This window comes from Talpa occidentalis, unplaced genomic scaffold (genome assembly GCF_014898055.3).
Source record: "Talpa occidentalis isolate TD23 unplaced genomic scaffold, MPIMG_talOcc4v2.1 talOcc4.10, whole genome shotgun sequence".
NCBI classification, from domain to species: Eukaryota; Metazoa; Chordata; class Mammalia; order Eulipotyphla; family Talpidae; genus Talpa; species Talpa occidentalis.
Window position 1 is genome coordinate 96,752,913 of NW_023600993.1, and position 24,951 is coordinate 96,777,863.

General features: G+C 56.3%; 3 protein-coding genes, 1 long non-coding RNA gene and 1 other non-coding gene across 5 annotated transcripts; 2 read left to right on the plus strand and 3 right to left on the minus strand.

The window, feature by feature from the left end:
* Nucleotides 1-163: 163 nt before the first annotated feature.
* Nucleotides 164-2,787, minus strand: NEURL2 (neuralized E3 ubiquitin protein ligase 2). The gene is made up of 2 exons (XM_037521602.2): nucleotides 1,932-2,787; nucleotides 164-1,237 (listed from the first exon to the last, which is right to left on the minus strand). Exons 1-2 carry the CDS (start codon nucleotides 2,755-2,757, stop codon nucleotides 1,122-1,124), a joined length of 942 nt encoding a protein of 313 aa, XP_037377499.1. The 5' UTR covers nucleotides 2,758-2,787; the 3' UTR covers nucleotides 164-1,121.
* LOC119237745 (U7 small nuclear RNA) lies at nucleotides 357-418 on the minus strand. The gene has a single exon (XR_005123391.1). It is a non-coding gene; the product is annotated as a U7 small nuclear RNA (small nuclear RNA).
* A 282-nt stretch (nucleotides 2,788-3,069) lies between the features above and the next one.
* Nucleotides 3,070-8,647, plus strand: CTSA (cathepsin A). The gene is made up of 15 exons (XM_037499640.2): nucleotides 3,070-3,098; nucleotides 3,287-3,468; nucleotides 3,619-3,730; nucleotides 3,922-3,972; nucleotides 4,063-4,149; nucleotides 4,381-4,536; nucleotides 4,797-4,888; nucleotides 5,188-5,272; nucleotides 5,810-5,901; nucleotides 5,981-6,059; nucleotides 6,144-6,283; nucleotides 6,977-7,052; nucleotides 7,588-7,677; nucleotides 7,858-7,962; nucleotides 8,223-8,647. Exons 2-15 carry the CDS (start codon nucleotides 3,287-3,289, stop codon nucleotides 8,304-8,306), a joined length of 1,431 nt encoding a protein of 476 aa, XP_037355537.2. The 5' UTR covers nucleotides 3,070-3,098; the 3' UTR covers nucleotides 8,307-8,647.
* On the minus strand, nucleotides 8,568-17,874 carry PLTP (phospholipid transfer protein). Its single transcript, XM_037499653.2, has 16 exons — nucleotides 17,822-17,874; nucleotides 17,148-17,256; nucleotides 16,957-17,056; nucleotides 16,064-16,192; nucleotides 15,631-15,786; nucleotides 14,842-14,905; nucleotides 14,697-14,760; nucleotides 13,940-14,031; nucleotides 12,487-12,663; nucleotides 12,339-12,398; nucleotides 11,110-11,274; nucleotides 10,949-11,016; nucleotides 9,597-9,639; nucleotides 9,438-9,501; nucleotides 9,277-9,353; nucleotides 8,568-8,868 (listed from the first exon to the last, which is right to left on the minus strand). The coding sequence occupies exons 2-16, from the start codon at nucleotides 17,245-17,247 to the stop codon at nucleotides 8,737-8,739; spliced, it is 1,491 nt and encodes a 496-aa protein (XP_037355550.1). The 5' UTR covers nucleotides 17,248-17,256; nucleotides 17,822-17,874; the 3' UTR covers nucleotides 8,568-8,736.
* LOC119236035 (uncharacterized) lies at nucleotides 16,936-24,126 on the plus strand. Its single transcript, XR_005122970.2, has 4 exons — nucleotides 16,936-17,167; nucleotides 20,531-20,641; nucleotides 21,659-21,788; nucleotides 23,750-24,126. It is a non-coding gene; the product is annotated as an uncharacterized LOC119236035 (long non-coding RNA).
* Nucleotides 24,127-24,951: the final 825 nt, after the last annotated feature.

The window sequence follows — 24,951 nt, forward strand, 5'->3', positions numbered from 1 at the left end:
ACCTCACCAGGAGTGGTGAGGACAAAATGAGATCATATGTATGGAGGCAACTAATGGGAGATGCCAATAAAGACATCTCATGCTTTGTGCCCTGTGATGTGCGAGAAGGAATATGCTGCACTCTGTCCATCCGTCCGTCCGACCATCCATTCACTTAGTCCCAGCTCTGGACTTCAGTTTCTCATCAAAGAAGTAAAACCATTGGTCTCGGGCACTGGTTCTCAGTCCAGACTGCATATTAGAATCTCTTGGAAGCTTTTAGAAATCCCAATGAATGCCCCACCTCCCATGCCAATTAAATCAGAATCCCAGGGTCAGACCCATCTATCAGTCTTTTTTTCTTTTCTTTTTTTTAATTGGGTCTTCCTGTGAGGACCAGAAAACCTGCTAGACAAATTCTAAAAGAACTGTAACACTCCCATCTATCAGTCTTTATCAACATTCCTCAAGTGCTTTTTATTTTTTAAGATTGATTTATTTATGCATCAAGAACTGGGGTACAGGCCAGAGATGTGGGGGTGAGAAGATTCACCGGAGACAGAGTAGAGAGCAGAACAGGCAGATTGACCAAAGTACACTGCTGAGGGGAGCAGCGGGCGAATCAGGAGAGGTCTGCTGCGCCATGTGGGGAGCTCTTAGGTTGTGTCTTAACCCCTTGCGCCACCAGGGAGGCCCCCTAAAGTGGTTTTAATATGTGTCGAAGCTCAGGGAAATGTTTCTCAAATCTGGCTGTACATTAGAATCTCCACGGGCGTTTTCAGGGGGAAAAATGTGTGTTACCCTCTGGCAAATCAAGTGAGAATCTCTGGAGATTCTCTCTAGGGGCTCAGCATTCTTTGTGTCCTAGATAACAAATGCTCAGTCAGGCTTGGAAACACTGATTTGGCTGATGTCTAAAATGCTTTCTTTTTTGCTGCTACCTGCCAACCCACGATGATTCTAAAAGAAGTGCCCCTCTTGGGCTTCAGGGGCCAGGAGACCCTCCACTATCAGTGTCAGCACTGGCTGAGTTTATTTCTAGTCCTGACTGGCAGCAGTGTGGCCAACTTCTGACTAACCACAGTTTGGGGGCCGCGACGCTCAGGAGGCCACTGTGGTCCTGCTCAGGGGACCACAGGTCTTCACTCATACTTGCAGAAATCCTTAAGTCCTTTGGGCAGGTGGAGGCCATCAATGGCCAAGCGGTGCACCACACTCCGCTGGATGACCAGGCGGCACAGCGTCTGCAGGGATGGCACTGTGGAGAGAATGCCGTCAGAGGCAAGCTGAACTGAGGGTGGGTCTGAGGCCTTGGTCTCCCCTTTGGGTCAATCTGGGCAAGCAGCTTTTGCTCTCCAGTCCCACCCCGCTTCACATGCCACTCAGGTGACTGAGATAAGCTCCTCTTTCACAACACATCAGCCCTGTTTCTGTTACGACACTTAGCGCGCTCCCTTCCCTCTCACTCAGCAGGTTCTGGGCTGTGGTAGGGGCTGATTTAGCTGGTAGTCTCCAGGCCTGACACAGAGCAGGTTCACATAATTCATAAAGTGTGATCAGAGATATAAATAAAGAGCTTAAGAGGGCTATACTGAATGAGACCTCAGGATTAAGAAGCCCTCCATTTGGGGTCTGTGCTGCCTTTAAATTGGCGTGCAAATCTACGGGTGTTTGGTTAACAAAAGAACACGCAGTTGGCAAGAGGCCAATCAGTCTAGTACGCCTGCTCTTGGTCACTACAGGAAATATTGTCAAAGCTTACAGGGTACCCTGATCAATCACATCTAGAATGGGTAAACTGAGGCCCAGAACCAGGGACTGACTTGCCCAAGGTCACAAGCAAATGTTGAATTTAGCGTCAGAGTCCCACGTTCTAAACTAATGCCAACAGAGCTGGCTAGGGAGTTCTAGCAGTTTCCTTTCCCCACTGTGGGCCGGGGCTGGATACCTACAGCCATACTCCAGCTGCACCAGGCGCACGCTCTTGGTGGAGGCAAACACGTCCACCACTGCGTAGAGGGGCTGCGTGACCGGCAGCCCCCGGGCGCTGGGGCCCATGTCCTCCCCGTTGATGACGATGTGCATGTCTGCAGTGCCATCTGGGCGCGGGCAGAAGAGAACGCCCAGGCGGCTGCGGCGCGCAGTGGGAGGCAGCACGTTCAGCTCATAGAGCTGGTCCAACAGGTGGCTGTAGAGGCCTGGCCGGCTGCGGCCCACCAGGCGATCGCGGGGAATTCGAAACTGCTCGATGCACAGATACGGCTCCACCAGGAGGGTTGGCGGGCGGCTGGGGGCCGCTGCCGCTCCCTCGGCCTCTGGCCTGCCCTCCCGGGGCACGCGGTTATGATGGCGGGTGATAGCGAAGACCCAGGTGTGGCCGAGGCTGACCAGGTCGGGCATGGAAAACTCGGGCACCGCAGCCAGCCCCGCGGGGTCCAGGGCGGTCAGGCCGAGGCGCAGGTGTCCGCACCAGCCCAGCTCTTTCTCTTCGATCTCGACCAGGAACACCTGGCCCGGGGCCAGCGGTTCGCGACTGAAGCACACGCCGTGGGCGAAGCTCTCGACGCGCGTGGCCCGCGTCCCGGAGGGGTCCACGCGGATGTTGGCGCCGTGCACCCTGTGGAAGCGGGTGGGAGGGGGCGCGGAGCTCGCAGGCCCCCAGGGCGCCCCCAGTTCCCCGGGCTCGAAGACAGCGGCCATGTCCCGGCCATGAGCCCGCCGGCTGGAGCCGGGGCTATTTCGGGCGTGGGGCTCAGATGGCAGCCGCGGGGGCACCATGTAAGGTACTGCTCCCCCCACTCCGTCCCTGCGCTCTGCCCGGGGGTCCTAGCGCCGGCTCAGCCCGCCGGCCGGGCACTGCCCGCCCCGGGCGCCCGGCGGGCCACGCGGGTCAGCTGAGCGCGGGCGCCCGGGGTGCGGCCGGCCAGCCCCGCGGACCCCGACCCCGCGTGGCCAGCCCCACCCCCGCCCGGCCCTCCCCGCCCTCCCCGCCCGGCTGGCTGTGTCCCAGGGGCCCGGAGCCCGCCCGTCACGTGACCCCGGAGCCCACGTGACTCCGGGCACACATGACTTCCAGCCGCCCGGCGCCTCCTGGAGAGCAAGGACGCGGGGGAGCCGAGGTGAGGAGACGCCGGAGGCTGGAAGGGGTCCCGGAGCCCCGGCCGCGGAGAAGGCTCGGCGGGTGGGCCCGCGAGGCGCGGCTCCCCTCGCCCGGGCCCCCGATGCGCTCCCGCGGCGGCTGCACCCGAGCGCCGAGCGCCGAGCGAGCGAGCGCGGCGTAAACAGCAGCCCCGGCTTCCTTCCGCAGATGGCCCGAGCCGCGCTGTCGCCGCCCTTCCTCCTGCTGCTGCTGCTGTCCGGGGCGCCCCGAGGCCAGGCGGCCCCCGACCAGGACGAGGTCCAGTGCCTGCCCGGGCTGGCCAAGCAGCCGGCTTTCCGCCAGTACTCCGGCTACCTCAAGGGCTCCGGCTCCAAGCGCCTCCACTACTGGTCCGAGCGGGTTTGGGGACCCCCGGGGCGGGGTGGGGTGGGGTGGAAGCGATGTCCACCAGGGAGACGATGTGCGTGAAGTCCCCTGAGGGGAGCCTGAGAACAGGGAGCCCTCCACTGGCACCCACTCTGCCCTGACTCCCTTCCCAGGTTCGTGGAGTCCCAGAAGGATCCCAAGAAGAGCCCTTTGGTGCTCTGGCTGAACGGGGGGCCGGGCTGCAGCTCCCTGGACGGCTTCCTCACAGAGCATGGCCCCTTCCTGGTGAGTGGAAAGCAGCTCCTTCCTCCTGGCCCCAGAGAGAGACAAGGAGGACCTCGGGAGTGTTCCCCAGGGTTTTCTTTTCCTAGACCTCAGGCACTTCATCTGGACCACCTCCTCCACCCCCGGGTTAGCGGAAAGTACCCAGCGTGTGGGGCTCTTGGGACTTACTGAGCCTTTTCTTTCCTCCTCAGATCCAGCCAGATGGTGTCACCCTGGAGTACAACCCCTATTCTTGGAACCTGGTATAGCCAGGGCTGTGGGTCCTGTAGGGTGTCTGGGCACTGGGATGAGGTGGGGGGGCCCTCTTCAGCTCCTTGCCTCCTCCACTCCAGATTGCCAACGTGCTGTACCTCGAGTCCCCAGCCGGGGTGGGCTTCTCCTACTCCACTGACAAGTTTTATGCGACCAATGACACCGAGGTGAGTCTGGTATCTGCCCACGTGCCGCACCCTCCCCAGATCTGTAGAGTTGGCACGATGCGAGAAAGAGCCTCTCTTGGAGTCTGGGTTTGACTGTTACGTGCTACATGTTGTGGTCTTGGCCAAGTCACTTCCTCTGTGCCAACAGGGTGGGTTGGTGTCATTATCTCTGGGATTCTTTCTAGCTCAAATGCCAGAGTCTCCTGATTCCCTCCATCCTACTGAACCCAGGTGGCCCAGAGCAATTTTGAGGCCCTTCAAGATTTCTTCCGCCTCTTCCCTGAGTACAAGGACAACGAGCTTTTCCTGACGGGAGAGAGCTATGCTGGCATCTATATCCCTACCCTGGCTGTGTTGGTCATGGAGGACCCTAGCATGAACCTTCAGGTGCAGGGGAGAAGGGGGGCAACTTGTGGCCTCAGCCTTGTGGTTATCGAGCTCAAACGGGTCATGCCCCCACCCCCCTGCCTTTATCACCTCCCTGGTACTAGCTGGTCTGTCTGTTGATGTGCCTCCTGTGGCAGGAAGTTCACCTGTCAAGTTGCCAACTTGGGTTTCAACTTCCAGATGGCTGCAGGTCTGGGTGTAGGTCACGGGAGGCTCCTTCTTGCCTTCTGGATGAGCTGAACACCGTGGGTATTTTACAGGGACTGGCTGTGGGCAATGGACTATCTTCCTATGAGCAGAATGACAACTCCCTGGTCTACTTCGCCTACTACCATGGTCTTCTGGGGAACAGGTATGGGAGGGGGCAGTTGGGCAATCTCCAGGGCAGGGCGGGTCAGGCCTGTCCTCTAGGCACCTGCTTTATGAGCACAAGGAGGGGGGGCTGGGGTCCCTGGAAGGCTTTGGTGCGGAGAGGCTGAGGGATAGAGATCAGGACTGAGGAAGTAAGACAGCTGGTGGCATAGATTCCATCTGCTGTGACACATTTCCCCATCCCCTGGGGTCAGACTGGCCTGATGGGAGATTGGAGGGGGCAGATGGGTTCTCTCCACCCACCATGGGCCTAAGCACTTTCATTCTGACCTCCTACAGGCTCTGGTCTTCCCTCCAGGACCACTGCTGCTCCCAAAACAAGTGTAACTTCTATGACAACAAAGACCCAGAGTGTGTGACCAATGTGAGGTTCTGCCCCCATCACGCACCAGCCCTGACACCCCCAGCCCTGAGAATAGGACCACATCCCCTCCACAGGGACCCCAGACCCATGCCCACTGCTGTCCTGTCCTGCACCTTTCAGTATGGTGTCCTCCAGGACATGTCTGTTGAGGTGTCTCCACTGCCACTTCCTGTGACTTTCTGGGTTTGGGGCAGGACTTCACATTTTTCAAACACCCACAGTGTGCCAGGCACCCCACTGAACTATGTACACATAGATTAATCTCCAAGATTCTCCTCCAAGGGAGATGGTGTTGCCCACACTTTCCAGGTGAGGAAACAGGCTGCGAATGCCAACGTCACAGTGCTAGGAAATGGTGGCGTTAGGGTTTAGGCGCAGGTCTGGCAGACGCCTTCTGCTGAGCCGCAGTTTCCCTACTTGCGGAAGTTGGTTTGGGGTGATGACAAAGGGTGAAGCATGAGAGCGTGAATCCTGGCGCAAATCGGCGGGGTGCGGAGGCCAGGCTACCGTAAAGCTTGGCTGGGCGTGTCATTGCAGCTTCAGGAAGTGTCCCGCATCGTTGGCAACTCTGGCCTCAACATCTACAACCTCTACGCCCCATGTGCTGGGGGAGTGCCTGGTGATGTGAGGTAGGTCCTGCCCTGGGTCCCTGGGGCCACTGCAGCCCCGCCTGGAGGCTCAGATACCCGCCTCCCACTTGACTTGCAGCTACAAGAAGGACACTGTCGTGATCCAGGATCTGGGCAACCTCTTCACCCGCCTGCCGCTCAAGCGGACGTTACATAAGGTGCGCAGGGGCATGCACCTGCTCCCGGGGCGGGGTGGCCAGAGGAGTGAAGACCCTGACCCACTGTCTGTGCCCCCCTCCCAGGCCCTGCTGCGTTCTGGAGAGAAAGTGCGCCTGGACCCCCCCTGCACCAACACCACAGCCGCCTCCACCTACCTCAACAACCCCTACGTGCGGAAGGCCCTCCACATCCCCGAGCAGCTACCCCACTGGGACATGTGCAAGTGAGGTTCTGGGGTGCTCATGGGGGGTGGCAGATGGCTGGGGCTAGTGGGCATCAGAAGTGCCCAGGGATCCTCTGGCGAGGGTTTCTCAGTGAGGGCACCGGGGGCACGCAGTGGATGACAGGAAACACAGAGGTTCACATCCCAGGCTCTGGAGCTGATCGAGGTCCAGCCAGTTCAGTCACGTGACCACAGTTGTTGAAAGAGTGGTGACTTTCATGGCATTTTAGTAAATTGACGCCCCCACCCTCAGCCTTGCCTGTTCCCACATGACTCCAGTACCTCCCTGGATTTCCTGAGTGAGAGACTCCTTATGCGAGCCCTTAAGTCCAGCTGGCACGGCAGGTCAGCTCTGATGACTGGTCAGTGCCATACCCCGCCCTATGTCACACGCTGTGGCTGTCACATCTGCTGGCCCCAGAGCGCTCAAGGCCAGTTGCATTCCAGTCACTATAACAACCAGTGTCTCTATACGCTTCTAAATGGGGGTGGGTTGATGACTTCTAAATTCCTGTCAGTCCCAGCCCCCCTCTCAGAGTGGTGACTCAGGGTGGTGGCGTGCCCATAGAGGAGCCTGAATGCCAGCCATCTGGGGCCTAGGCTGGAGTTTGGGATAGTACAGGGAATCTGATCTGTTGACTTTTTCCCCATCCCCTTCCCTGGTCTTCCCGGGGCCTCCCACGTGCTCTGCAGCTTCTTGGTGAATTTACAGTACCGCCGCCTCTACCAAAGCATGAACTCCCAGTACCTCAAGCTGCTCAGCACACAGGTGAGCAAGCTCAGGAGGCCATAGCGTCTTGGCAAGGCGGGGGCCCTGGAGAGCACAGGGGCACTCTGAACAGGGATAACTGGAACTCCAAGAGCTGAGGTCACCTGCCCAAGGCCACGAGGTTGCAGGGTCAGGATTCGAACCCTGCTATAGGAGGCTGAGGGGTCTCATTGGCCAAGGAACCTTTGGAGCGAGAAGAGCTAGCAGGGTTTTGTCACAAATGGGCCAGCGGGGGTTCCAGAGAGCACAGTGATCAGTGCCCGGGCTGAGGTCAGATTGCCTGGGTGCAAATGCCTTTTCTTGTGGTGTGATCCAAGGCAAGGAGACTCCCCATCCATTAAATGGGGTAAATAACAGTATCTACCTTCAGAGGAAAAGCATTTGGCAGAGCACCAGGCTTGTGAGTAGCCAGAGTACACGAGGATTTCCTGGTTCATGTTATTTACCTGAACCCTTGAATTCCCTGAGGGCAGGGCTTGAATTAGGGATGAGCTGTGGCCTGGGCTAGTCCAGAACCTTCCCCCTCCCACTCTAGAAATACCGGATCCTGCTATACAACGGAGATGTGGACATGGCCTGCAATTTCATGGGGGATGAGTGGTTTGTGGATTCCCTCAACCAGAAGGTGAGGCAGGGATCCAAGCCCCCGGGGGTGAGGCCAGGCGTGGGTTAGGGTGGCCGTGCCTGGCATTGTGGATCTGGAGGACAGAGGGGCTAATCTGAGGAGCTCCCAGCCCCTGGGGTCCTGCTGGCCGCTGTGAGAGCACGGGGCAGCTGCAGGCTGCTAATCTTTCCGGTGCGGCAGGTGGAGGTACAGCGCCGGCCCTGGTTAGTGAACTACGGGGACAGCGGGGAGCAGATTGCTGGCTTCGTGAAAGAGTTCTCCCACATCGCTTTTCTCACCATCAAGGTAGGGCTGGTGAGCGCTGGCTGGGGCTAAGGGACAGGACCCATCCATCTCCTCCTCCTGGCTCCCTTGTGTGCTGAGTTACCATCTGGCTCTATAAGAGCAAGCTTTATGGGGGTGATGGGAAGAATGGAGGGCTGGGGGTGGAGAAAGGTCACCGGCTAGAGGGATTCAGTGGCATGAGGGAAGTATGAAGGGGCAGGGGATATAAGGGAGGTTACCTGTTGGGGGCAGAATCTCACAAAGCTTTCTCCTTTGTCCAGGGCGCTGGCCACATGGTCCCCACTGACAAGCCCCAGGCTGCTCTCACCATGTTCTCCCGCTTCCTGAATAAGGAGCCATACTGATGACCTCGGGGCCAGCCCTCACTGCCTGACCCAGCCCCTCCCAGCCTCTCCTGCTAGAAAGGAGATCCTCCTTTATGCAAAACACCCCTGCAGGACAGGTCCCTGCCCCCCTGCAAAGCCCTGTGGATTCCAGACGGGGCCCCAGTGCCTCTCATAGACAGCACTTTATTCCTGATTGGGGTGGGGTCTGGCTGCCTCCCTGCTTTTAGAATGCACTGATCCCACCCCAAAAACAACAGAGCTCAGGGCAGCCCACTGGAGGGAGATGCTGGACTATAATTGATGGACTGACCGTGATGATGGAATTAAATTGGGTACAGCTTAAAACCCTGTCTTCTCTGTGGCACTGGGGGTTAGGGAGGACACTAGGCTGTAAGGGGGTGAGAGGTCCTGGAGTCCTGAATGCAGCTGCCGGCGTGGAGGTGGAGGCTCAGACGGCTGCCGTGGAAGGCGGTGGGGCGCTGGATGCCTGGGGCTCCCTGGTGTCAGCAGCTCGGTTCTTCTCAATCACCTCTCGCAGCCCTTTTGCAAAGTGAAGGTCAGCCCCGATGGTGAGGTAGCCCTGTGCAGTGGGGGAGAAAGAACTACTCACTCCATTACCGAGGCTAGAGTTTAGTAATAGAGGCTGAGTCCTTGGTTGCTAGGATTATCAGTCTCTAGTGGGAGAAGTGGAGCAGCAAAGTGGTTTTCATAACTGTGTGAAGAGTGCTGAAAAATAGCCTGCAGGAACATGGCCTGTGGGCATCAAGGAGGGCTTCCTGAAGGAGGTGACCTCTTCCCTAAGACTTGAGAGATTAGCTAGCAGCTTTGGGAGTGGAATCAGGGAGGCGTGTGCAAAGGACCAGAAGAGTGATGTAAGATTAAAATGGAGGGGGGCATGGATAAGGAGCTGGGTTCAGGTCATGGAGAGCTCTGGAGGGCTCTGGGGGGCGGGGAGGCTCTGCCCGCCTGCCCTGTCATGCCCACTTACTGCATGGTTTGTCACCACCTCGCGCACAAAGTTGATCCCCTCAGGTAGCGGGATCTGCACTCCACGCCAGGTCTGCTCTGAGGGTGGGAACAGCGAGCTCAGTCTGGGCCCACACAGTTCCCCTCGCCTTTCCTCCTCCCTCCCCACACCCCCAACCCTACCATTAATCATGGGCATCACCCCAATCTGCAGCATGGTCTTCAGAGGTGCCTGCAGCGGGATCAGCTGGGAGGGAGGAGGAAATGAAGTCAGGGCAGTGAGTAGAGGGTGGGTTGCTTGGCTGCTCGCCCAGCTCCGGGGCCCACCCAGCCGCCACTCACTGCCAGAGACTCCAGTGCGGAATGATTTGAGTAGATTCGGAACCTGTGGGAGAGAAAGAAGTGTCTGGAAGCTCCCCTTCCTTAGCCCACCATGACCTACCCTTAGGAGCCCCTTAGTCCCCCATCACCTTTCTATGGATGACATGCCACACTCCTGCTGATGGTTTTGCACGTTAATTTTTTTTTTTTTTTTTATAGAGGCATGCTTTATTTATTTGTTTGCTGGTTTGTTTGTTTGTTTTGTTTATACATGCACTGGGTACAGTCAGAAGCGCGGGAGGGTGAGAGAATTCACCAGAGCCAGAGCGGGGAGCAGAGCAGGCAGAAGGACCGAAGTACACTGCTGAGGGGAGCAGCGGGCGGCAGGAGAGGTCTGCGCGCCATGTGGGACCCTCCTCTGGTGGCCGGGGAGCAGCCGGGGATCGAATCGGCGCCGCAGAGGCCGCGGGCAGCTTCGCAACCCAGCGCTCAACCGCTGCGCCACCGGGGAGGCCCTTGCACGTTAATTTTTATTTAACGAAACTGACAGTAAACATGTTTATCTACCAAAACTGACAGGTGATAAACATGTTTACGAGGTTAAACATTTTAAAAATATTTTATAGTGCCAACTGATTTAATCTTCATAACAACGCTACTAAGCAGGCGCTGTTGCAAAATGCACTTTATAGTTGAGGCAAATGAGACCCAGGGAGGTGAAGTCATTGGCCTGAGGTCCCACAGCTGGAAAATGGCGGACCCTACTTCCAAAATGTAGACGTTTAACCACTACCCTGCACCATCTCATTTAGCCCCGGAGTCGCCTGGCCGATCGGGCTTCATGTAAGTGATCTGTCTCAGCGCTGTGTGTGTGTGGCCACTCGCTCCTGGTGGCCATAGGAATGTGGCTCATGCCACTGGGAAGGAGTAAATGTGTTCATTTAAATGTGGCCACGTGTGACTAGTGTCTACCGTAATGCATAGCGCAGCCCCTCCAAGTCGAGTGACTTTCACCTCCACGTAGGAAGAAAAAGAAGTTGAGAAAGATAAAATGAGTTGTCTCGAGATCACCCAGCTAAGGTGTGCTGCGGCCGCTGCCAAAACCCATGCTGGGCGCTCTGCTGTGTGACTGTGGACTTGTCGCTTAACCTTGCTGTCTGTCTGGTCATGTCATCACGCCTGTTCTGCCTGCCTCCTGGTGGCCAGGGGGATGCTGACAAGTGACACTTGAGTAAAGCGCATTTTAAGATTGAGAGCCCAGCTCTCTAGTGGCCTTTCGGTGTGACTGCATCTTAGCTCTCCAGCTAAGGCAGGTGTGAGGGTCCCAAGCCCTCTGAGGTCAAGGGCTTGCCCGGTCCCACCGACCCGCCTACCTGCGCAGGTCCAGCTGCATGCGCAGCGCCTTCCCCTGGAGCGACATCTTGGCACTGAGCCGCAAGTCCTGCAGGTAAGTGGGGAGGGGGTGTTACTGATCCCAAGGGTCCATAGCCCGCTTCTCCCTGACCCTCGGCAGCCCGCACTCTAATGCCCGCACCATGGTCATGCTGGACAGCTGGACCTCGGGCTGGTCAGGCGGCACCAGGGCGATGGTGACGCTGGCGGTGACAGACACCGTGGTGCCGGAGGGCTTGATGGTGCAACGCGGTGGGGTCAAGACCCGCAGCTCCAGCTTCAGCGGGGAGTCAATCACTGCGGGGCTCTGAGGACAGAGCAGGGAGGAGGACAGGTCAAGTCCCAGATCTGTGGCCACTGGGAGCACAGAAACTGGAAAACATGAAGACTGGGGTGGCTTCTCCAACCCTCCGGAACTGTGTGCAGCCTTTGCGCACTTGCTCACACCAAGGAATGGCTGATTCTAGGCATGTCTCCTCTCTGCCTCCCTAAGTTACAAATATTCAGGATCTGTCTCTAATCTCGGCTCTTAGGGACAGTCTGCACTAACTGTCCTAACTCCCGCCAGACTGCCCTGTCTGCAGGCAGTGTAAGAGTCCCTGCAGATGCCCACACTGACCAAGTGCTTACTCTTCACCGCACACTTCACATGTGTTAGTAGCTCAATGCAACCTCGCGGTAGCTATGAGAAGCAGGTAAAATTATTCTCATTTTTGAGCTGGAGATATTGCGGCACAGCAAAGTCAAACAATCAGTCCAAGGTTTTGTGGCTTTTTGGTTGCCAGGGAGTCCATGCTGGGGACAGTGCTGAGTTGTCAACTCCAATGACAACAGCAATCACAGCAGGAAAGAGGATCGTAGGGTGTACAGAGCTCTCCCTGCACCAGGTGTTGATCTTCATGCTTATCATGCATGAATTCACTGATATTCAGACACCCCTGTGAGCTTGTGTGGTGCAGAAGAGAAAGCCAGTGTGATCTTGAATCACACAGATTCGAATCCAGGGTCAAGTCCCAGCTCTGTCATTTATAAAACTGAACCGAGGCTATATCCTTCAATGGCCACTTAACTATTTCTTCACCTCCCACCCCTGCCCCCACTAAATAAGGGAAAATAAGTGAAAAGAACATATCAGTGGGTGTCCAAGCCCCTGTGCTTGCAGAGGGTGGGTGCTCACCCATCCTCATCATGGCTCTGCGAAGGAGATGAGCAGGAGGTAGCAAGCTCCCTTCGTAGATTTGGGAACAGGGAAGGCAAGATGAGGGATTTGGCCTGGGTGAGTGGCCAGCCTTTTGTCTACTCCATGGCTGCCTAGGGCCTCTGCCTCACTAGCCATGCACCCTGTCCATGCACCGAGCCCCCAGTACTCACCAGCAGGACGATACTCCCTAAGTAGGAGGCCCTCAGAACTATGTCCAGATCATGAGGCACCTGGACAGGGGGTTGGGGGAAGGCAGAGTCATTGTGAGCTCCATCACAGGCTCCCTCTTGCCCACCCCACAAGTAGGCCTTGGCATACCTTGTCCCCCACCAGTGATAGCTGTAGGACCCCTGCCCGGAAGTAGCTCTCCAAAGCAGAATCAAAGAAGAATTCAGAGAAAGCCACGTACACCATCCGCTCCTCTTCCTGCAGCTGGGGCTCCACCGCCTGGTTGGGCAGGCTCCAGTTCCACTCTGATAGAGGAAAGAAGGCCCCCTGGGGTTGGGGGTCAGGGTCAGAGCCAAGGCAGATTGGCCCAGATGTCTCCCAGTCTCATGCCAGGCACCTAGGGGTGGGGGGAGAACTGGACCCAGCTGGGGTCCTTGGGGAACTCACCAGCACAGTTCTTTTTTTTTTTTTTAATTTTTTTTTTTTAATTTTCTAGAGGCATGTCTTATTTATTTATCTATTTGTTTGTTTGTTTGGTTGGTTTATACAAGCACTGGGTACAGTCAGAAGCAGGGAGGGTGAGAGAATTCACCAGAGCCAGAGCAGGGAGCAGAACAGGCAGAAGGACCAAAGTACACTGCTGAGGGGAGCAGCGGGCGGCAGGAGAGGTCTGCGCGCCATGTGGGACCCTCCTCCGGTGGCCGGGGAGCAGCCGGGGATCGAACCGGCGCCGCAGAGGCCGCGGGCAGCTTCGCAACCCAGCGCTCAACCGCTGCGCCACCTGGGAGGCCCCCAACACAGTTCTTAAAAGGCATTGGAGGGAGGGCAGCTGCAAGGGGCAGTCCCAGTAGGGTGGAGAAGGGAGGCACAGGGAAGGGTTCAAGGAGGAGGTGGCATTTGAGTAGACCTTGAAAGCTAGATGACTACAATAGTAATTATGTAGTAATTCTTCCATGCCCTTGACAGAGGCCAACTCCTTCAATCCACATCACAACCCTGTAAGATATGTTTTCTGACTGTCCTATTTCCATTTATATATTAGCAGGAAACAGGCACAGAAAGGTGAAGCCATTTGCTTCAGGTCACACAGTAAGTAGATGGTGAGCCAGGATGTGAATTTCAAGCATTCCAGCTCCAGCCCATGCTCTGGAACTGTACTACCACACTGGGAGGAGCAGAGGTATGCTCACATACCAGGTGTGTGGCCTTGAGCAAGTGATGTCACCCCTGAGCAAATCTCCACACCCCTAAAATGAGCATGTTAGTGCCTGACTCAGGGTTATGAGAAGGTGAAATGTGCATAGAGTTCCATGCCCCACTTCTTCAGAGGAGACGGGGAAAGGCAGGGCATGAGCAAAGGCTCTGTGGCAGGAAGTGAGGGCATATGGGAAAGCATAGTGGCCGAGGAACAGGGGGAAGTTGGGGAAATGGGTCCAGAAAAGATTGAGCAGGCTCAAATGCCAGATGCTGGAGGCTGAGCCCAAGGCGTTCTCAGCAATGGGATGTCCTCCTCAGAGCCCAGCCTTAGGAAGCTAACATCAGCAACATAGGAGAAGGAGGGAGTCTGGGCAGAGGTGACACACACACCAGCCAGAGCGCTCACCCGGAAGTCCATGTTCAGGTTGCTGGCGGACACCACAGGATCCTTCAAGAGGGAGTAGTCAATGCCAACATGCTTGTCCACAGCGCTGCGCACTGCGGGGAGGCCTTGTGTCACTCAAAGCTGTGTGATGCTGGGTAACATGCTTAACCTCTCTGGGCCTCAGTTTCTCATCCATGAAATGGTGACTATAATACTTCCTTTATAAGGTTGTTGTGAGGATCGAGTCAGTCTTATGTAGAAAACACTTAGTGCCTGGTGTGCAGCGAGTGCTCAACAAGGTTAGCTATTGTTATTTTTATCCCACTACTTTTACATTCATGGAATCACTAAGCAAGATGGCAACAAAATCCCCAGTTGGTTTCCCCTCCTGCCTCCTTCCCTCCCATGCCCTGTGTGTGAGTAATGATCTCTGCCCCACACTACCCAGGTCACAGCTTAAGAAAAGAGAATTCATGTTAATTGAGCACCTATTAAGTGATGAAGTCAAACACACATTGACCTGGATGACCATCCCCCCCAGGAAATCTTCACAGCAACCCCAAGGGCAGGCAGGGCCCAGAGAAAAGTCAGCACTTAGCTGGGGGCACACACGTGCAGGCAGCAGCCATGTGTGAGCTCAGGACTGTTCCACAGCACAGCCAGCCTGGGGAGGGGTCCACCCTGGGGTGCTGCCTGCCAGCGGCGCACCCAACCTCCTCACCCCTCTGCAGCTCCAGGGCCTCGCCCAGAGCTCCTCGCCCTGCCAGTGTCAACTCACCAGGCACGGTGTCCAGGAGGGAGTTGAGTAGCACCATCCCTGTGTGGTAGAGGACGGGGCAGATCTGGGAGAGGGAGGGAGTCACAGAATTCAAAAGAGAAGGCACACCTGCCCTCACTGTCCCCCCATCTGCCACTGCTCACACCTGCTGGTTGAGGAGGAAGCGCATCCCTGAGGTGATAAATGTGGAGAGGAAATCATACACCTTCCTGTGAAGAGAGAAGCCAGGTGAGCCCGAACTCTGCCCAACCCCAGTCCAGGCCCAGCAGCAACCACAATGACCAGAGAGATGGTGGTGACATCTGTTTCCCCCTGGATTGCCAGCTCCTTAATGGAGGTTTTCCAGGTCTCGACCCGAGTGCCCCCTCCAGCTGGATGTTAAGGCCTCCTCACCTCCCGCTGCAGCCAGCAGCCTAATGAATCTGCCCACAGTTCCTACTCATGCCCTCCCTTCTACCCTCAGACCTCCTGCTCTGGACTCCCCCTTTCTGGGTATAGATGCTTCCTCTCCAGGCAGTCTTCCCAGACTCCCAGCTCAAAGTCCCCCTTGACCCAAAATCTGGAGCCATGTTATTTTTGGTATTGGTAGTAAGAATTACCAATTATTAAGAACCCAGTGCATGCCAAACTGTACACACTCATTCTCACAATTGCCCTTACCTAAGTGGCTATTCACTTATATGCCAGGTTCTGCTAATACTGTGTTAATATATGTAAAAAATATATAAATGTTACATCTATTAACACAAATAGCCCTTACAACATCTTGCAAAATAGGTCATATTAACTGAAGCACGGAGCTCTAGTGACTTGCCCAAGGCCACACAGCCAGGACGTGGCACTGAGATCTGGACCCACTGAACTCCCAAAGCTGTGCACTGTGCATTGCGCCAGCAAAGGGGTTGCACTGGGGTTGGGGACAGGACGGGCTTACTTGAAGGTTCCCCCAAAGGCTGCATGCATCCTGGAGACATAGGCTTGGCAGGAAACGTTGGACACTTTGATCCGGCCGGTGGGATCCCGGGAGAGCTTCAGACCAGTGTGGATGGACACACCCTCGGCAGATGCGTTGATATAGCCTCCATCATAGCTGCCAAGGGATGGGGGTGCTCAAGCATGGAGCTTGTCTGAGTCTTCACTACCCTCCTCCCTAGAACATGGGGCACCTGACCCCCACCCATCACGATACCTCTTCAGGCTTCACTTCTGCAGGGTGCCACACAGACTACCAAACCCCACAAAGTGGGTATTATTGTCTTCATTGTACAGATGGAGAATCTGAGACTCAGAAAGGCTAAAGGATTACCCAGAGTCCCACAGGCCCTCCTGATTCACCCGCCACTGCCCTGAGGGTGCCAGATCCTCACAAGAACCAGTAGACAAGCTGTCTCCGGAAGCGCAACCCCAAGGAGGCGTTGGTGATTTGTAGCATCAGCTCCTGTTCTGGCTGGAAATGGAGCTCAGAGGATGTCAGCTGCAGCTCTGTGACTTTCACCCTGCGGGAGGCCTCAAAATCAGATTCAGGACCAAGAAGAGGGGGCCCGCACCAGCCACGGGAAATTCAGTTCGGGCAGGGGAAGGTGAGGTGGGTGAATGAATTCTTCCGTTTGCCCTCAGTGCTCCACCTGGATTTGGGTGACTCAAACGTGGACTTACTTGGCTGATGCATTAGCTCCCTCTGATCCAGGTGTTCAAAGGGCGCTTCACCCCGTCATGTAGAAGTTTGGTTACTTGCACCCCCTTCCCTCCCACAGCCTGGGGTGGCTAGACCTGGTCTTTGGATTTTTGCCTCCATTCTTTAAGCCCCATATCCAAATCCCCCGACCCCTCCCATCCTGCACCCGAAATCTTTATATCCTGTTCCCCTGACCGGTCTCGGTGCCCTGGACCCCACTCTCGTTCATTGGCGGAATTTTTGACTCGCCTCTCGGGGTCCCTTGGCTGCGCCTTATTAAATCGACGGGTCTGCTTTGCTCTTGTGGCCTCACCTGCATTTTCTAGCCCACCCCACACCCCACACCCCCGACTGCCTGGTCCCACCTGTATTGGCGGGTTTGACCTTTATCTTCTCAGCGGCACCCCAATTCCTTAAGTCCCGCCTCTTCGATTTGGCCCCGCCCCACCCTCACTGCGGCCCCTCCGGCGAGCCGGGCGGGCTCCCCAGCCCCGCCCCCCGCGCCCCAGGCCCCGCCCCAGGGGCCGCCTTCAAGCACCCCGCGCGGCCTCCCCCAGCCCCCGCGCCACCAGCTCCCCCACATACTCGGAGATGTTGTAGTAGAAGTGGCCCTCTCTGCCCCGCAGGTCGGGAATCGTGATGGTCTCCAGCTCTTGCTCCAGAAAGCGCAGCCCCTCCTGCTTCACTGAAGCATCGGGGAGACCCTCAGCTCCCGCGCCCTCCGCTGGGGCGACCCCCCACTCCCACACGCCCGGATCCCCCGCCCCGGGCCTTACCCAGCTCCAGCGCCTTGGAGGTAACGCGGATCTTGCAGCCCGGGAGCTCAGCCCGAGCTCCCGCCAGCAGCGCCAGGAGGAGGGTCCCGAGCAGGGCCATGGCGGGGGGCTGGGGGCGGGGAGGTCGCGGGAGTCCTGGGGCGGCTCAAGCCCCCTCCTCGCAAGCCCGCCTGGAGGCGGGGACGGGCCCGGACCGCTGCCCTCGTGACCCTCCCCGGGGAGCTGGGGCCCAACAGCATTGCCTCCCCTTGGCGGATGCGAACACAGGTCCCGAGGCGACGCGCTCTCTGCTCCCCGCGGGCTTGGGGCTCGCGGGCGGGGCGCACCCTCGGTTTTCTCGTGCAATCGCCGCGAGAGAAGTTTGGGCCTCCAGGGGCCGGCACCCCCTTCCCCGACATCCTCCCCTTTTAGCCCGGGGCAGAAGCGGCTTCCACGTTACCATGGAGACCGCTGCACGCGCACTGCGGGGGGGCGGCTCGCGGTCTCCCCGGCCCCGCGCCCGCCAGCAGGGCGCTGCCGGCCGCCTCGGCCCGGGCCTAAGTCCCCCCTGCCGGATTCTGCCTCGCGCCCCCCACCCCAGCTCCCTGCTTTAGGGGAGCCCTTCTCCACCCCGGACTCAGTGGACCACGCGGCTCAATGAGGGCGTGGGGGGGTGGGGACGCGCCCCAACTCACTCTGCGGCGGCACTGGGAGCCCAGGCGGTCCCGTGGGGCGGCGGGCAGCTCGCGGGCTCCGGGCGGCGGGTCTGGCGGGCAGCGCCGTTCCAGCCGCCCTTATAAAGCCGGCCTTCCCGACCCCCCTTCTTTCTCCCGCTCTCCCTCCTCCTTCGGCGCTCGGGAGGGGACGGGGCGGGACGCTGGCAGCTCGGAGGGTGGAGAGGGCTGTATGGAGCCCCGTGACAAGCCTGGCTTGTGTCAAGCCAAGTGGGGGGGACCCACGCCGAGGGGAGGGAGGGAGGGGCAGGAGTCGGCCTACCCAGCCCCCAGATCCCCTGGTTCACTAGGTCTTGGGTTCAAATTCCAATTACTCATCTCTTCCTGCAGGATCCTGGGCAAGTCACAACGTGGGTCGCTCAGCCTCAGTTTCCTCATCCAGCAAAATCTGATGAGAGCAGGAGCTGCCTCTGGGGCCTGAAGGGCTGCACAGGGCAATGCACAGTCAAGGCCAAGGGCGCGTTTTATCCTCCCCCACCCCCCTTCCCTCTGCAGACCTCTCCTCGCTGGGTTTCGCTGCAGGACTCCACCTGTCTCTACATCACTACCTGGGGGCCTGAAGGACCCAGAGGACTCCCAGGGGCTTCCAAGCAAGGGTGACCAGCCAGGGAGGAGCAGCACAGAAGCCGGGAACACCCCAGAGGCAGATTGGGTGTTTTCCAGGAACTGTGGAACTGTGGATTTTTGATGAACTTTTGAAACTGGATTCTCTGCATCATCCCCCAACCGCCCCCTCCCCCTGCCCCCCACACACACTGTGTTCCCAGCTTTCAGGACAGGAATGGGATAGGTGTTTGCTACCTTTTTGTTGCCAAATGGGTGAGAAAGAAAAGGAAGGAGAAGCCAGGATGATTGATGTCCCTGGAACATGTATTTTGTTAGCGTGCAGCCAGGTGGGATGAACCACTGACTGTCTCCCTTCCCAGGAACCCCCATCAGCAAACCTGGATGGCTCTTCAGCCTAGATCTAGATTAAGTTATTTAACCTTCTCAACAACTGGCGAGGTTGACACTATTATGAATCCTCTCTACCAGGAAACTGGAGGCAACCTTATTGGGGGACCCTTCAACTGTTCATGGAAGGGAGCTAGTGGGATTTTATAGCTCAGTAGTTAAGGGCTTAGATTCTTGTGTCCACAGACCAGGGTTCAGATCCTAGGCTGTCCGTTTTTAGGTGTATAACCTTGGACCCCTTACTTAAGCTCTGAACCTCCATTATCTTATTTGCCTCATCTGAGCCTCGATTCCCTCATCCTAAAATGGAGTTGACTTAAGGTTATTGCTTGCCTCCCTGGTGGCGCAAGGGGTTAAGTACAGCACTATGAAGCCATCCACAGCCTTTGCAGCACGAGTTCGATCCCCTGGCCGGCCAGGGAGGTGACCCACATGGTGCAGCAGACCCCTCCTGTCTCGCCTGCTGCTCCCCTCAGCAGTGTATTTCAGTAGATCCGCTTGTTCTGCTCCCTGCTCTGTCTCTGGTGAATCTTCTCACCCCCGCCCCTGCACCTCTAGCCTGTACCCCAATTCTTGTATGCATAAATAAATAAATCTTAAAGAATAAATTAAACAGGCTTAGCACATTGTGCTGGGCTTAGCACATGGCACACCATTAAATGCTAATAAATAAATGCTAACTGTTATGACAGGGACAAAGACCAGAAGCACCCCAGGGTGTAGGGGAGGAACAGAGAAAAAGCTGCTGCTATCCAGATGAGGAAGTGCCTGTATGACCTTGTACTCTAGTAACCCTGCTATTCTTGGAGCTCAAGCAGAAAACCTGGATGGATGTCTGATTTCTTTCCTCTCCACCCCCTTTTTAAAAAAAAAAAAAAAGATTTATTTATTTGTGCATACAAGAACTGGGGTACAGACCAGGGTTGTGGGGAGTGAGAGGATTCACCAGAGACAGAGTGGGGAACAGAAGAGGCAGACGGACCAAAATACACTGCTGAGGGGAGCAGCGGGTGAGAGAGGAGAGGTCTGAACTATGTGGGTTGCTCCCTGGCTGGCTGGGGATCAAACTCCCACTGCAGAGGCTGAGGACAGCTTCATAGCGCTGAGCTCAACCCCCTGAGCCACCAGGGAGGCCCTCCTCTCCCATCTTAACGGAAATGCAAGCTCTGTCTTTGCATCATTGTCCCCCTGAAAGTCACTGTCCTCACAGCAGGGAGCCTGAAATACTGCTGTGTGACGTTGAGCGATGGTTTAACCTCCCTGGGCCTCCATGGGCTCATTTGTAAAGTGAGAGCAATCAGAGCTCCTCTCTCTCAGGGTTCCTTATGATGATTCAACAGGTGATTACACTTAAAGGGCCTAATAAGCACCTGGCATTTAGTAACGGCTCAAAAACTGTTAGCATCACCCAGCGCGTCCCATGGGGTGAGCTCCTGCCTCCATGCCCTGGTTTCCAGGTGTGTGGGGCCTTCCCTGCCTCATCTCCCAGCACGCTTACCCATTTCCATTCTACTCTAGCCACGCTAGCCTTTGGGATCCTTCAACAGGCAAATTAAATTCTTCTTGCTTGGGACCTTTGCTCTCTGTCTAGAATGCTTTTCCATCTGCTCATCCCAAACAGCTGCATCCTTGTCGTTTTGGTCTTGGCTTAAGTGCCTACCTAGTAGTTGTTCAATCTCATCAGTCTGGTTGGTTTTTTTTTTTTTTCCTTTATAGATCTCAGGACTATTGGATATTAGTTGATTGGTTGACTCCATGTGAACTCTCACCTGGTTCTCCACTTACGTCCGGTGCCTGGAAGAGTGTCTGGCACAGAATAGCCGCTGAGTAAGTATTTGCTGAGTGATTGAACTGGAATCTGCAGATGACCCTGGGGATTGGGCAATGCCTTCAGCACCCTGGGATTCTTTATCAAACCCCGCACCTCAGCAGTCTCAGCCCAACTCACTCTAAAAGCCCTACCCTGGGCTGGGGAGGCCTTGATGCCCCCTCTCCGGCACATGGGTTGCCCTCCTCTCTGTAGGCTTTTGCACCAACCCTCGCTTCAGAGCAGTGTTGGCAGAAGCGCAGGCCAGGAGGGGATTTGGCAGCTTCCCCGAGTCCTCAGCGCTTGGCTTGAGGAATGGATGTCAGGATCCCCATAGCCCCTTCTGCTTTCATGTGTGCCTTTGCAGAGGGAAGGGGAGTTTCCCCACACTCAAAAGGACAAGAGATAAATGGTTTTCTAACCTCAACTGTGACCCCAGCACAGTGACACTGCAGAAAGACCAGGATAGCTTAGCAGTTAAGTGCTTTGGATCCTGACAGACCTGATTCAAATCCTGCTTCTGCCATTTTCTGGAGCAGAGGTCTGCAAGCTTTTCCTGTAACGGACTCTTCCTATATTTCCAAAATAGTATGCATTTTTTATTAAATATTTATTTATTTATGCATAAAAGAACTGGGGTGTAGGCCAGAGGTGTGGGGCTGAGAGGATTCACCAGAGACAGAGTGGGGAGCAGAACAGGAGGATCTACTGAAATACACTGCTGAGGGGAGCAGCGGGCGAGACAGGAGAGTCTGCTGTGCCATGTGGGTCAGCTCCCTGGCCGGGGATCGAACTCGTGCCGTAGTGGCTGGTGACGGTTTGATAGCACTGAGACTTTAAACCCTGCACCACCAGGGAGCCCCCGTGCTTTGGCGTGTGCATGCCCAACAGTCTCTCCGCTGCCATGGCATCCAAGCAGCCACAGGCAACACCGAGCTGCACAAGCCGCTTACTGAATCTGGCCCACGGGCCTGGTGTCATTTGCCAGACCCTGTTTGAAAGTAAATGAACAAGTCCTTATGAGCCTGTTTCCACAGCTGCACGATGGGGGTGCTCTAGTTCCGACCTCCCTGGGTGAGAGTGAGCTTTGAAGATGAATCCAGCTCTGAACCTGGTCCTTGGCACACAGAGGGCTCCAGACATGTCTCTCGTCATGAGCAATTACCGGTATGTCTGACAAACAACGAGGGCTTTACACATACTAACTCACCCCTGCAGTTTTGCAGATGAGGAAACTGAGGCCCAGGGAGGCGAAGGACTTAAATCAGTCTGGCTCCAGAGCCCGTGCTCAGAACCATTGCACTCCATTATCTCTTCTTTCAACGATCCCATTTAATCCACATCCCCTGAGATCGCTCGTGTCCCTGTTTTGCAGATTGGGAAACGGAGTGGTCCAAGCAAATAAACAGGCGCCGCTGACCGCGCTGCCAAGTTGGACCTCTGCCCGCGATGTCGACACGCGCGGTCCCGCTCGGCCTCCCCCTCCCTGGGTCCAGCTGTGTTTTCTTTGGAGCTTGCATGGCTTGGAGAAGCTGCGTCAGCCCATCTCCCCTCCTGACCATTCTCCCCACTCCCAGCGCCCACCAAGCTGCTCCCCAGGAAATGACCGCCCTTGTGTCTGTGCTGGTCAGCGAGGGGTGCTGGGAACCTAGGATAGGGGGCCTGGCTGGAATGAGGGGGAGAGGTGCGGGGCGGGAGACAGATGTCAGGAGACTCTGATTACATCTCCCCAAACGGGTGAAACAACCACCTGTTTCCAGAAAGCAGCGGGACAGAACGGCCCATATGGGAGGCGGACATTTACCAAAGGGGAGGAGAGAGAGAAAGGGGTGCGGCTTTCTGAGGTCAGCCAGGGTGGAGCTGTTTGACTTTCTGTGGCTTCTGAACCTTGGGGACCTGGTCTTTTGCTTTCTTCTTTTCTTTCCTATCTCCTCCTTGAAGACGACTTCCTTTTTCTGAGGAAGGCGCTGGTCATGTGGCCCCGGAAGGCCCTTCCAAGTTTGAAAGTCGAGTATGCTCCCGTTTCTCATTGCTTCCCAGCTTCTGGGTCCTTATGCCCTGGATCTTTGCGCCCTGTCCCTCGTAGCTCAGCTCGAGCTGACCTGCACCGGGTCTGATGGCTTTGTGCTTTGTCTTCGTCTGCCCACTCTCAAGTCCAGTGTCCAGGCCTCTTGCGGCCTGCAGCTGACTGCAGCCCACTAGCTGACTCTGACTCACGGGGCCTTTCTCCAAGGTCCTCTAAGCTGCCTGACCTGGCTCTCGTTAGTCACTTGGCATGGGTTTCCCAGGCTCTCCTGGGAGGAAGGGATTCAGCCCTGTAGCCGTGCTGGCTGGGTGTTTGCCTTTCGCAAGCCAGTATTGAAATTTGCAAGTACCTGAAGGGAGAGGCAACAAGGCACTGTGTCTTCCGTGTAAGCTCGGCTCTTGGGCAGCGCCCTCCACAAGGTGGCAGGAAGTACCCAACACCTTCTAGTGTCTTGTTTCTGAGATGCTTTTTTCTCCCCCGGGTCTCTGAAGAGCCAGCATACACAGGCTCTGATGGAACGGGGATTCCCGCCCCCCAGCCGGGAATGGGGAGGCCATCACAGCCCCCCGGCTTCCCCTCTCTTTTCTGCACAGCTAGGCCCATGTTTCAGGACATCACCTGGGGGTGAGAATTCTGCTTCTTTCTCAGTTTTCTCCATCTCAGGCCATGGCCCCATCTTCACCCAGATGCTCAAGTCAAAACCACAGGGGTCGGGGCCTCCCCGGTGGCACAGCGGTTGAGTGCTGGGTTACGAAGCTGCCTGCGGCCTCTGCGGCGCCGGTTCGATCCCCGGCTGCTCCCCGGCCACCTGAGGAGGGTCCCACATGGCGCGCAGACCTCTCCTGCCGCCCACTGCTCCCCTCAGCAGTGTACTTCGGTCCTTCTGCCTGCTCTGCTCCCCGCTCTGGCTCTGGTGAATTCTCTCACCCTCCCGCGCTTCTGACTGCACCCAGTGCATGTGTAAACAGAACAAACAAACAAAACAAATAAATAAAGAAATAAACATGCCTCTATAAAAAAAAAAAAAAAAAAAAAAAAAAAAAAAAAAAAAAAACAAAACCACAGGGGTCGCCCTCAACTCCCTTTTCTCCTTCTACCCCAGGTCAGTGAACCCTGGTGACGAAACCCAGAAGAGGGCCCACATCTCTCCTGTCTCTCCATTTGCACTGACCCTAGTCCCAGCCATTTTCATCTGGTACCTGGAACATGTGCTACATGTGCTCATCTCCTACCTCGCTATCGCCCCTTGAGTTCTGGTTTCCCTGGTGGCTCAATGGGTTAAGATGCATCCTTTGAAGCTATCTGCACGAGTTTGATACCCGGGCAGGGAGCTACCCACATGGTGCAGCAGACCTCTCCTGATTTGCCTGCTGCTCCCCTCAGCAGTGTATTTTGGTTGATCTGCCTGTTCTGTTCCCCACTCTGTCTCTGGTGAATCCTTTCACCCCCCACATCTCTGGCCTGTTTCCCAGTACTTGTATGCATAAATAAATAAATCTTTAAAAAATAAATAAAAAAAAAAATGCCTCCGCAGCATCTTGCTACCCTGCTCAAAACCCTCCATTCCTTGCTCATTGCACACAAATAAAGCCCAGACTCTGGCCTTTCTCCCCACCCCAAGACTCTGGGTGACCTAGCTCCACCCCGGCCATTGTTTGGAACACGGCAAACTCCAGCCTCTGCAAGTACAGCATCATGCAGGCCCCGGCAAAGTGACATTTCTTCACCCAGATCTTAATTCAGATGTCTCTACACTGGAAGCTCCTCCCCCACATGACCTGTCATTCTGGTTTTTGTTTTTACTCCTTCTTGTCTGTGTCTCCCAGTAAACTGTATGCTCCACGGGGATGGGAGCCTAACACTGATTCCTGGCTGTATTCCCAGTGCCCAGCATGGGGTCTGGCACACAAAAAGAGAGTGGTTAGGGGCGCCTGCAGACCTTTCAAAACAAGATTTTATCTTAAACAGTGTGGGCCTGGGTTAATCCCCCACCCCCACCCGCCATGAGCCTCTAAGCTCCCAGTGCTTCCTGCTTGCACCACCCATCTCCCTGCATTTCTCAGGGGCTTTCTGGCTCTGGTCTCCAGCCAGGAATGCCATGCTTTCCTAATATCTTCAGAGGCAGAGCAGTCCCCAAGGTCGGGGAGGCGCCCCCTCAGGATCTCAGCTGAGGACTTCTTGACCAATCTACTCCCGGACTCCTGCATCTCACCTTCCGGCAGTCCTGCCTGCCTTGGACCTTACATGTGTCTTCTTGGGGGGCATCTTGTTTCCCACTCCGGAGCCCACATACTCCCTGGTGTG

Bases quoted from the DNA above. Each gene is read 5' to 3' on its own strand.
- NEURL2 (XM_037521602.2), bottom strand. From the start codon at position 2,757: ATGGTGCCCCCGCGGCTGCCATCTGAGCCCCACGCCCGAAATAGCCCC. The intron at 1,238-1,931 runs GTAGGTATCCAG...TTCTCTCCACAG, and splicing joins GGTGCAGCTGGAGTATGGCT to TGCCATCCCTGCAGACGCTG.
- CTSA (XM_037499640.2), top strand. From the start codon at position 3,287: ATGGCCCGAGCCGCGCTGTCGCCGCCCTTCCTCCTGCTGCTGCTGCTG. The intron at 4,537-4,796 runs GTGCAGGGGAGA...GGTATTTTACAG, and splicing joins ACCCTAGCATGAACCTTCAG to GGACTGGCTGTGGGCAATGG. The intron at 4,889-5,187 runs GTATGGGAGGGG...GACCTCCTACAG, and splicing joins CATGGTCTTCTGGGGAACAG to GCTCTGGTCTTCCCTCCAGG.
- PLTP (XM_037499653.2), bottom strand. From the start codon at position 17,247: ATGGCCCTGCTCGGGACCCTCCTCCTGGCGCTGCTGGCGGGAGCTCGG. The intron at 12,664-13,939 runs GTGAGCGCTCTG...CCCCAACCCCAG, and splicing joins ACCTGAACATGGACTTCCGG to GGGGCCTTCTTTCCTCTATC. The intron at 8,869-9,276 runs GTAAGTGGGCAT...CCCACTGCACAG, and splicing joins AGGTGGTGACAAACCATGCA to GGCTACCTCACCATCGGGGC.